General features: G+C 39.6%; 1 protein-coding gene across 2 annotated transcripts in view; it reads right to left on the bottom strand.

The window, feature by feature from the left end:
• Nucleotides 1-12,378, bottom strand: part of CNTNAP5 (contactin associated protein family member 5) — an 809,041-nt gene that overhangs the window by 125,306 nt on the left and 671,357 nt on the right. For both annotated transcript variants that reach the window (XM_019749552.3, XM_019749551.3), the window contains exons 17-18: nucleotides 11,408-11,626; nucleotides 2,776-3,015 (exon numbers count right to left, since the gene is read on the bottom strand). In XM_019749552.3, the coding sequence (XP_019605111.3) occupies nucleotides 2,776-3,015; nucleotides 11,408-11,626 (459 nt within the window). The remainder of the gene's footprint in view (nucleotides 1-2,775; nucleotides 3,016-11,407; nucleotides 11,627-12,378) is intronic.

Genomic DNA, 12,378 nt, shown 5'->3' with positions numbered 1-12,378 from the left:
CTGAAAAATTCTGTAATATAAATGAACCTTGAAAACGTGCTAATTCAAAGAAACCAGGCACAAAAGGCCACATATTCTATAATATTATTGATATGAAATATCTAGATTAGGCAAATCCATAGTGACAGAAAATAAATTAGTGGTGTCCAGGAACTGGGGTGGGTGAATGGGGAGCAGTGAATGGGGAGTTGTTGCTAATGGGTATAGATTTCTTTTGTGGATGATGACAATATTCTGAAATTAGATAGTGATGATAGTTATGCAACTTTGTGAATATGCTAAAAACCCATGAATTGTACATTTTAAACAGTTGAATATCATGGTATGTAAATTGCATCTCAATTGAAAAAAACAACAACACACACACAACAACATACACACACAAAACAACAACAACAAAAAGTACATATTTTAATCCTGTTACTACTTTCCTATATAGAATAAAATCAGGGTTATAAAGGGGAAAAGGGAAACAAAAAGATGTCGGATGGACCTCCAGCCTGACATTAACTAGCAAATCACTAAACCTCCCTGACCTTCAGTATTGTCATATGTTAAAACAGATATTACCACCCTCCCCTTCTAGGTTGGGGATAAGCAATGTTTCAGTCAATAGTTACAAGCTAATTTTATGATTATTAATTTTTTGTACCGTGATCAGAAACAGAAAGTGGGTCAATGAACCATGGTTCTAGCTCAGGCACAGCTCATGGATAAATGTCCTTAATTCAACTCCAGATATTATCCAGTGTTTGCAAACCCTAAAATATACATGTCATAGTAAGTTAGCATAGAAGATTGCCCCAACAGAGAGCAACGTTGTTCAGGGCCATGTCGTAGCTAATGGCTCCATTTCAGTTCCAAGCCACGTTTCCCAGAGGCACTTGGCATGGCTAATAGAATTGGTAAAAAGGTTCTTCTTACAAACTTTGGAACTGTTGAATATAAAGAGAATCATTTCCTTAGATTTATGAAATAGGAGGGAAAGTTTGGAAACAATAAAATATGAAATAAGCTGAAAAAGCTAAGCACATATTTGTCTATTTTGTTTGTAGATCAAAATAAAAAGTGGGGAGAGAGCACAAAGGACATTTCAACAAATTCAGTCAAAAGATACAGTGGCATGGACCGAAGATAATTCATAGTAGCTGTTTCAGAGAAAGGAGCCAATGAAAAATTAGGCTAAATTCAGACAACTATGATCTATGAGATGTTTGAACACGATCTCTGGATAAAGGTAGAAAGATCAACTATTCTTTTTTCTTTCTACAAAAGTCTTGGTTATATAGATCTTATAAGATAATACTAGTATACTTTAGTGACTGGACCTGGTAGCATTTATTCTGTATTTGCTTCTTTTAGCATGTGGGACCAGGCTAAGGGTGGCATTCAAACTTTTCAGGGAAGGTGTTCAGAGACCTCCCTAGTGGGAAAACCCAGTCGCACTTTGCTTGTCTTAGCTCACATGTAGAGCCTACCAGGACGGACCCTGCTTTTTTCCAAGCTCCCATGCAGGGCCCAACACTCTGTTGGCCCTAAAATTTATACCATTCCTTTTACTCCCAAGGAGCTTTCCAGCAATGGCAAGAAAGTAATTCACACTGAGAAGGCCAGTGCAAATGGATGAAGAGCTTGACCAGCCATAACAAGAAAGTAATTCATACTAACTGGGGACAAGGCCAGTGCAGGTAGATGAAGAGCTTAAATTACAGATCCCTCAAAGCGAAGCTGAGTGCTGAGTGCTTCTTTCCCTATTGTTTTGCAGTTCCAACAGGAAGTGGGACTGAATACATAAAGCCTTGTTTCAGAGAGGTGCTTGGGAAATGTATCTCAATGAATTGACAAGAACTTTTATAACTGTTTGTACATAGATGGTGTTTCAAATGGTAATTAAAACACTTTAATAATTTAAATGCTGCTCTTGAAATATTGTTTATTTATTCAACATTTTTATTAGTAAAATAAATTTTAAAATTCTGCGAAGTCTGACAGTAGACCAAATCTTTTGTCCCACTATTTGAAAACTACCAAGTATTTATACTGAAAGAAAATGAGATTTTATAGTTTTCAGAGTTATCTCGAATTTTTCTAGATAATTGACACCATGGCCATCATTCCTTATCCGAGGTGTACTCGCATCATGGTTAGCTTCTGTTAATGCAATGGTCTTGTGAGGTTTGGAGGGGGTGTGGAAAGGCACGGGGGCAGTGTTCTATTTTCAGCGCCCTGATGAACTAAATGTGAATTTTGGGGCTGGGCTTTTAAGCCCTAGACCCCAATCAAGTCACCTGCAGAATAGGGAGATTTTCCTAGATATGCGGTACTGACTTTGCTAACTTATCTATACTCTTTCTATTGCAAAAACGATTTAGGGTGGCTTAAGGATCTGTAAGGATCCTCCAGGGCTAGAGTCTCTGATTCGTTGATTACACCTATGGACTGAGGAATTAGGACTGGGAAGGTCAGTGCACCCTGCAAGATCCGGCTGATACAACAGAAATAAGTCCACCTCTCTGAGTGCTTAGCTGGTTCTCGGCCATGGAGAGCCTGTGGTCCTGTTACTATCCATTCAGCAGAATTGCACTGCCAGCGTCCACAGACAGTGATAATGAACATCTGTAGTTGTGTTGAGGAGATATGCAGTCTCAGAATATAGAGAAACCGAGGCAGAATGATGGTCATCTGAGGACTGTAAGGTCGTGGGATTCTATGACCTGGCCATAGCCTGTATTCACTACAACGCGGCACATGGGAAGATGAAAATGTCTATTGTACCTTTTTTGCAGAACGGCCCTTCGTATGGAGAACTGGTGCAATCGCACAAGTATCCGCTGCGCTTCTCCACACACTTGCCCCCATTGTGGCAGATGCTGCCATAACTGCTGCAATGGCCTGGGCATCCTGGCCGGACTCCAGACGTGACCTTTGCCCTCTCCTCCAGGTCCAGTTTCTGCCCATTCAAGTGTAAGGAACGGATGCATCCCAGGAAGCCTTTCTGTTTTGATGATGTTCCCCCTAAGTAATGAAACACAAAAGGAAAAATAGATCTGTAAGGTGTCATCCATAGGGTTCAAGTTTTTTAAGTTTAATATCAGCATTGGTAAGTTAACTATTGTTCTGTTGTCATGTTGTGGTGGACTTTTCAATTGAAATTTCCAGTGAGAATTAGGAATTTAAAGACCCTGGGAGAAATGCATGCCTTTTTAGGCTGGGAAAAATACCTCCCCGCAATCAAAAACAATTTTTTTAAAGATCATAGTTTATGTGGATTCCTGTACTTTACATATTTAAGAAAGAAACTTTAAGATAGAAACTTGTCATATCCCTTGCAAATGAAACAAAATGTGCTTTTAGTCCACAGCAGACATTTATCTCAAGTATCACGTGCAGAGTGGGATTATAACCTCTGGCAATGTGAGAAGCTGTTAGACTCATCAAGTTAGAAAACTGTGAGGAGCTTTGTAATGTTTGTGTAGCACAGTGCAATGGCCTAGAAAGGCAGGGGGCTTGAGGCCCAGGCAGACATGGCCGAGGAGCCATACTGACCACTGACTCACCTAAAACTCAGCTGCTTGATCTGTAAAATAAATCTATTTGATGTGCTCACTGTAAGGCTTAGTTAAGATCTAGGAATACAGTACGTCCTCAATCACTGCTCTTTGCTATCACCTCTCTTGAACCCTCACAGTGGTTTTGTTTTTCTGTTTTGTTTTTTCCCCCCATAGGATTCTGTTTATTTGATCATTTTAATACAGGAAATTGCTGGACCAATCAACAGGAAGACAAATCTTACACAGATGCCTGTGTTCACTACGTGGACGAGAGGGTCTCCGCGGCAGTGGGCATGCATGCATTTCCTTTTGAAATGGGCGGATTGTGTGCATAAGGGCCACAAGATAACCAGGCTCGGAAGGGTCACAGGCCACGAGGGAACCACACTTCAGAGGCAATCGAGGCATTAAATACAGAACCTATACATGACATTTCACTTCACCATATGCATAATTTATTTATTAAAAGAAAGGAGACCACAGTATATATACGAGCGGCTTTGGTCAGAAAAAATGAATGAGCTGGGTGGTGCCTAGCACATGGAGGGCTTGCCATCTGCTCTCCCTCTGTTCTTATTCCCACCTTAGCTAGAACTGGTACGTTGTACACACACACACACACACACACACACACACTACAGACGTTGCCAAAAAATTGCATATACATTTTAAGAAAGGAAAAAACTATATTAATTGCAATACTCAGTATATATACCCATAACAAAAGATGAATACAAGTCATGTTTGACTTCCGCAATTGCAAGTGTTGCTCAAAGTGGTTACCATCAGCGTCCAGACATTTCTGATTATGGTGAACTACTTCTTGAGCATAGATAACATCTCTGAAAATGTGTATACATTTTTTTGGCTCTCCGGTGTATGCGTGCGTGCATGCATACGTGTGTGCGTGTGCGTGTGCATGTGTGTGTGTGTGTGTGTGTGTGTGTGTGTGTGTGTGTGTGTTGATTGATCCTAGATTACTCCCAGATTATTATTTGGAAAACAAATTTCTCCTTCTGGGATACAGAAAAAGATTTTAATCCAACTTTCTGCTGAGGATACATCTTGAAGTCTTCAGAGAGATCCACAATGTTCCTTACAGATTATTCAAGAATTCAGTAAATTTAAAGGGGTCAGAGTATTTTATTACTGTTGGATATTCAGGATTCTACTAGCCTAAACTTCTAATAACAGAAAAAATATATATTGAGAGACAACAAGCCAAGACATTAAGCTAAAGCCCATCAGCAGATATTTATTTTGTGTGGGAATTGTGGGAGGTTCCGGAGAAGGCACATGCCCACCCTTGAAGAATCCTAGTTCTACTTCAAATCCAGTGCTCTGGGCTCAAGTCCATGTATGTGGATAATGGGGTGGACGGGAAGGTGTGTTGGGAAACAACAAGGGCAGGACTGGCTTGTCATTTATTTTATGTATTTTTAAGCCAACTCTCCTGAGCCTCATTCATTTCTAGTCCTTCAGGTTGCAACTTTAGTAAATCTTGGTCTAGCAAATGACCAGATGGAATATATTCCAACCAAGGTGGATACGGATGTGAATTCCAAATGTCCTATCTCAAACTGGGAATATAGATGTTAAACAACAAACAGCTATAAGGTAAAGAAATGAATATGTGAGTGAAATAATTTCTGGCATCATTCATCCTGGCAGGGTGGACAAGAAAATAATGGAAATGGGGATAGTGGGAATCTAGGGTGGGAAGAGGGAGCATTCTCCCTCCCCTGAAGCACACCAGGACATCAGACCCATAAATATATGTATGACAGTCACCATTTGCATCTAAACACACAACGCTCCAAAAGAACTAATCCAGTCTTTTATTCTAAAGTAACGATGAAACTCCATCACATCTTCAGTTCTGGTAATTGATACCCAGACCGGCCAAGAAGTCAAACCCAAATTGTATTCTGCTGTCTGTCTCAATTCCAGTGGGTAAATCTCCTTGAACCACAAGCTAAATCAATTATAAATATAAGCAGATCATAGAGGAAGTTTCACTATTTCTTTCCTAGAGATTGTGTAGAATAAAGAGGGGACGATATATGTAGTAAAATGTTTTGTTCTATTTTTTTCCCCTTATTTTGCAGTCACTTCTTGCGGTGAATTTGAATAACACTCATATATCTTTTTAGTGTCCTTTTCCTTTCTTCTAGCAGAAAACATAGAGGATTGATTGCACGTTTTCTTGCATGTGACTTAGCCAAGTTCATAAATGGAGAAGGTGGCTGGGGTGTTTTCTTTGACAGAAATACCCTCCTTGAGGTTAGAGACCTAGTGAGTATGGTGAGAATGACCCAAAACAAGAGGTTCATTTCAATCCCAAAAGCTGACAAAACACAGTGACACAATGAACTATGAACTAAATGGCAGATGAACTAAATTTCAGTCCTTACCTGACTGCTTTTTATTCTTTACAGGGGAGAAAAAACTGGAGGTTAGGCTCTTTTTTTATTTATGGAGAAGTAGTATGTGGTCTATGTATAGACTCATTCTAAAAAGATGTGCTCCAACCACATAATGACATCCAGTCAGGTTGTAGCACTTTCTATTTTCTGACAGTGTGACCTACTCTGTGTACAGTGGCACTGGAGGTGTGAATCTCTGTGAAGCATAAATAGTGCACAGAAGAGCACCAGAATCTCTCCTCCTCCTCACCTATAACCTTTCTCTTCCAACCCAGCCTTGTGGATCTGCTCTCGCAGGTATCTGTGGACCCATCTGCTTCTTTGCATCTCCAGAGCCATGGTCTTAGCACAATCTCCCTCACCGCATTTGAATCCCAGCAATAGCCTTCTCATTGATTGTCCTATTCTCAGCCCTGATTCGGTCCATCCATTCACTAGTTTGCAACCAGAGAGCTCAACCACATGTAAAATTTGGATTCTGCCAGTCCTGCTTGCTACTCTTCAGAGAGTAGTCATTGTCCTGAGAATAAGCTCAAATCCTTAGCACAGCTTATATACCATGCAAGTCCTGGCCTCCAGTTATCTCTCCCTCTTCCTGCTCTGACTTCAGGGCATGAGACATTCTGAAGTGCTAATGGTTCCCCAACACTCAGGGTCTGCCTCGATTGTGAGCCTCTCGTGTGCTTTGTGTTTATGTGGTGTGGTATGTTCCCCATGCACTCGGCGGCTCACCGTCCTCCATCCCTTCTGTCACAAAAGTATACACATGCACTCCCTACATACATTCCCTATACATTCCCACGTACATGCATTCCCTAGTCACATATCTCCCGCCCACCCAGTATTTATTTTAACTAACTGCCAATTTTTTTGAAAACAAAAAGTATTTTAAAATTTCTAGTAAGTCTTCCACTGAAGAATCAGAAGTTCTGTTCACGACGAACCTGGTTTCCTGCTGGACAAAGCCCAGTTGCACTGGGGTCAGCTCCTCTAAAACAGGACACTCATGCTCTACTTGGCCACATGGCCCACCAGGACCACGTCATTCATTCATATTGCCCTCCTGGCCCTTGCAGGTATTTGATTTTTCAATTGTTCTAATATACTTTCCTCTTTACTTGTCTGCATCTTGTCTAGCATTTATGTAAGGTTGAAAGAACATCAACAAAAAACAATTGTAGACTTATCCTTAAGGCAGATGAAAGTTATTTAATTGAGGCTCATACTTAATCTGCAAGCTGTTTGAGAATCAGAACAATGCCTCTAAGAAAAAAAACAAAAACAAACACCAAACATACTTGTTATAAGCTAGAAACTTTATAACTAACTTACTGAATACTCAATGGGAAAAAGGTATTCTTTATATTATTCACATTACATAGTTGAGAAAACTTAGTATCAGAGGCATTGTTTTGGCCAGAGTCAAGAATCAAATAGATTTTATATGGCAGAGGCAGGAGTCAGACTGGGCCCTCTTAGCCTTCTAGCCTCTTTACCTTCACAGCCCTAAAATCCTACAATGAACTATTTGATTAGACAATTTTGGTCAGTAAGAAAACTAAGCAATTCTTCTTTCTTCCCCTGGTCTCTTACATGGTTTCTGTTACCAAGTAATATATACATATGCATTTTATCCTCTTGGCTGCCCTATCACTTTTCTTGACAATTTACACTGTTGGTAAGCTGGGTTCGCTGGAAGTAATTTTGTATGAAACTGTTCAGTTGGTCCTGGGTATGGAACACGTTCATTGTGATGATGCTTCCTTGCACTGAGCATGAATCAGCTCTTAAAAACGGGATATCATCACTCACAGGCTGTCTTAGAAAACCTCCGTGTGTCACCTGAACAAATGTTCATTGTTTCCCGAGAAACATCTCAATTCTTTGTATCCTCCTTGAGCGCAAGTGCAAGAGCCTCTATTTCTCTTGTGTGCCCTCGCCACATTTGACATGATTCACCTGAAAATGGGAATAATAATTCCCTACCAGGGTGAAAGCAGGAGCAGCATTTTTGGGGAGCTCTGCAACTTTATGATTTATCAAGTCAGTGTAGTATTTTCCCCCAAGGAGTTATAAGTTGGGAGTAACTTCAGTTTATTTTGACACAGATAAAGAAGCTAAAGGAAAAAAAAAATCCATGAAAGACCAAAAAAGTAAAACAGATGTAAAGCCACACAAAAATGAGACTCATGGACCAACACTTTACAAACTGTCCACGGTACAACTGCAACACATCTGGAAAGATGCAATGTCAGATTTGCGGAGAATGAGACATTTCCCTTGCTATTACATACATGTGGGTATGAGGATAAAGATGCTTTCATTCCTAATATGTATATGTAGACAGCAGATCCTCAAGTTGTAAAGAATCAGTTACCAGACTCTTCGTTTTCATTCTGCAGATAAAGACAATGAGCATCCTTAGGATAACTGTGTTTCTACCAAAGCCCATGGCCTGTTGGCCGCTGTCCTGGAATTCTTACCCAGAACTCATTTCATTGTCAGCCATGGGTGCTAGTTCTTGGACTTCTCTTGCCTTATCCTCTTAGTAGGGAACACAAAGCAGAGGAACGATACCACCATGAGTGTCAAAGGTGGAACAATGTCAAGCTTGTAGCATAGATTTCAGAAGCTACATGTTATGAAGTTTCTCCTAATCCTTCAAAGAAATGTGATCAGTGAAATGGCATTGTTGCAAATGTAACTATCATGGTGATAAAAGCCTGAATTAAAAAATAAAAAAGAAAAAAGAAAAAAAATGTTTCTCGGAATCCAGAATGCTTTGACTCATGTGGCAGGACTTGAACTTGTCACATTCAGATAGCAGGGGTAGTGCTAAGAGGTACACCCTATTCTGTAAAATTAAACCAATTTCTGGTACTCAGGAAGCACTCATGAGCACAGCAGCAATGCCCTTAAACAATGCTGAACAATGCTGTTTTGATTGCAAGGTAGTTCAGTGGCTAAAAGTATCTAGACAGACACATCCAAATTAATATTTACGTCCTGCCACATTCAATTCATCCCAGTAAAGAAGTACATATCAATTATATCTTTTTCTGTGTAGCAAATAAAAATATCCATTTCCTCTAAATTTCTGAGTGATGGGGAATGCAATCCTTCTGTTTGGCTGCTATAGCTAAGTAAAGGGTTTTTATTTTTTTTGTTTTTATTCTTTTGTTTTTTGTGGGTGTTTTTTAACCACTGAATTATAGAAATGGAAATATTGCAACTTCAGCTTTTTCAGTCACCTGATATTTCTAAACAAGTGTATCACTGAACACTAAGCAAAAAAATTCAAACCAATAGACTAAAGTGACCTCTAAAGGCATTTTTTTCTTCTTCAAGTACATTAAGACAAATTCGATAAAGCAGAGTAACATCTAAGATGGAATTTATTGGAGAGAAACATAACAGAAGCAGGTGCTCTAGCCACAGCTGACCTTGGCTCCACCTTGAGCAACATATCTCCTCCAGACCCATCCACATGCTCTCACAACCCATGGCCTTTGTGAGCAATTTAATGGAAACATCTGCAGATAAAAACCTTCCATGAAACACAACTGCCTCTTTTTCCCTGTTGACTTGCAGAAAGTTTATCACATATTCAGGACATATGATAATTTCATAGCTACATGAAATTTGCATGAAAGGATCAAAAAATTATTCCATCTTTATATACACATTTCATCCTGAAAGATTTGTAAATACTGCCTGAAGATAAATTAAACTTTGGCATGAATATAATTTATGAAAATTGCAAACTACTTGAATCGATTCCACCAAAAAAACCCACAAACATTACATTTTGATGACTAGCAAACTTCTTCAGAGAAATAAAATGTGATGTTTAAGTAGAATTAAACAGCAATATAAATTTTTAAAAAATATTTAATACTAAATCATATCACTTATGTAGGTTATTAATCAAGTAAATGCCTTATAATCATAAAAATGTTTTAATCACTTATACCTTCGCTTCTGCCAGATATGAAAAACATGACAGATGAAGAAATATAACCCCCATTAGATGAGAGCATATGACATATTCTATTACTTTTTTTCTTTTAGTTCATGTGCTTTTAGTAACTACTTTCCTCAAAGTTAAAATTTTACAAATTCAAATGTAAAGGAAGCAAGTAAGAAACACCCACTGATTGCTGAAGGCATTCTGTTACTAACAGGCAAGCTATGTTGTGTGAGAGTTGGTTAAATAAAAAATAAGGAAAGAAAATTAAATCTGGGTTGCTGGCCACTCTTGGAATTTATTTATATCATTGTTCTAAGCATCTCAACTTCAAGTTTTATGTAAGAGCATCTTCTTAATTGTGATAATATTACAATATCCCTAATATTTATAGCACTGTTTGGTACTTGAAAGCTTTATAAGCCCTGCTCAACGTATTTTCAAAAAATCCTTTCTAAATTATAAAGCTGACCTTTCCTACCTGGACTAATGTGGCTAAGTTCTATTCCCTGCCCCATCTCTCTCTCTCTCTCTCTCTCTCTCTCTCTCTCTCTCTCTCTCTCTCTCTCATACACACACACACACACACACAGACTGTGAGCTCTTTAAAAGTAGTGTCACTATACAACTCACTTTTCAATCCCCACCATCCAACAAGGTGCCAGCTTGTTTTAGGTGCTAGTGACTATGGAAGGAAGGAAGGAAGGAAGGAAGGAAGGAAGGAAGGAAGGAAGGAAGGAAGGAAGGAAGGAAGGAAGGAAGGAAGGAAGGACTCAGTGAATCCTGTGTGAGACTTTCCAGTCCCCATGAGCAGCAGTGGCAGCCAGTTCAGATGAATAACTTGTCTGAAGTCTGATTCTGAGTCTCAGAAAGGGAATAAACACTGGAGGGACATCTGCTTGGGGTCCAGGACTGCTTTTTAGGTGCAAGTGTAAGGCAGCCAGCCAGGTGACTTGATTTCAGGGTGTATCAAAGAAGCCCTAGTTTAAAAACCAATAATTCCTTTCCCCGTTGTATTACTGATGACTGAAATCCCTTTTAAACGCTACAGCATATTTCATTACACTGTTATAATTTTCAGGAGTTAGGTATCAGCAAAAAGGGGCAAGTGTGACCCACTGACTTAGAGCCAGCACCACAAAGCTGCAATGAGCTGATCCATTCTCTTTTCTAACAGCATATTTTGATTATAAGGATGAAACATAATAGGGGCCCTGGATATATGAAGGTCATATGTACAAAGAGAAAAAATACAAAAAAGATCTGAGACCACCTCAAAATTTGCTAAGGGGAGGCATAATCTTTTATTGCTGTAGTTAATGAAGCTAAAAAGAAAGAATGTGTAAAACTAAATGGATAATTCTAATAGCTTTATGACATATTTTAATAATTTTTCTTGGGCCTGGTCACACAATGGTTTTGTAGGGTTTTTATTATGAAGGGTGCCTGAAGATGTCCCGTACCTACAAACAACTGGCTGTTCAGCTGCAATCTGAAATGTCCGTCCTCCGAAGTCTCCCTGGTCATCCTCGGGAGGTTGTCTACCTGGAGCGAGGTTACCTTGAGGTTCCTCTCTGCTTGCACGTAATGCCACTGGTTGTCATTCAAAAGGGAAGGAGACTGGACCACGATCTCGATGGGGCCATTCCCAACATCCATGGCAAAAGTGATCTCGGAAGGAGCTGAAACCACAAAAGGGAAACAGAAAGATGAAGAGAGTTGTCTGCATTCAGGGCACAAACAAGTTGTGAATGAATGCTATAAATGATCATAAATCAAAAGCTAGGTAGGAAGGTCTTCAGTGGAAATCCCTGCAGTATTAAAACTACATTAATAGTAATAACCACCAAATGTTAAGCCTCAAGGTTTTATATTGGCCCAGTTGGTGAGAAGTCAGGACATAGGATAGGGAACTGGGACACCAATCCCAATATGATACACATGTATCCATGTCAAGTTTCTGGTTTTTCTGGGTCTATACTGGCTTCAACTATGTCTTCCTAGTTATCTGTAGATACTGGGTTAGCTGGGCAGCTTTGCTCCTGCAGGGCAAAGACCCACAACCTGGAAAATCCAGTGCTCTTTTCCATGTTATCTCATTAATACAGGTGATATAAGCATTCACATTAAGATTTAGGGAAAAAAAAAAAAAAAGAGGCTCAGAAAGTCTGTGTCATGTCCAAGGAAACATAGCTGCAAGTGGGGGTGCCTGGGATCAAAAGCACGCGTTCCCCTCCCCACTCAGCTCCTCCTATGACTCTGCCTTTCTATATCAATATGCATGTAAAACAAGCCAGGGGCAGCTAGTCGGGGGTAGTAATACCCATAATGATATGGCAGTGATGATACTGGTGCTGATGATGGCAGGTGTGGCGCAGCCATTAAGTTAGATAGGGGAGAGAGAGAGAGAGAGAGAGAGAGAGAGAGAGAGAGA

The sequence above is a fragment of the Rhinolophus sinicus genome, chromosome 17 (assembly GCF_057876585.1).
Source record: "Rhinolophus sinicus isolate RSI-liver-muscle chromosome 17, RSI-T2T, whole genome shotgun sequence".
In the NCBI taxonomy this organism is placed as follows: Eukaryota; Metazoa; Chordata; class Mammalia; order Chiroptera; family Rhinolophidae; genus Rhinolophus; species Rhinolophus sinicus.
This window is presented reverse-complemented; position numbering and strand designations above follow the sequence as displayed.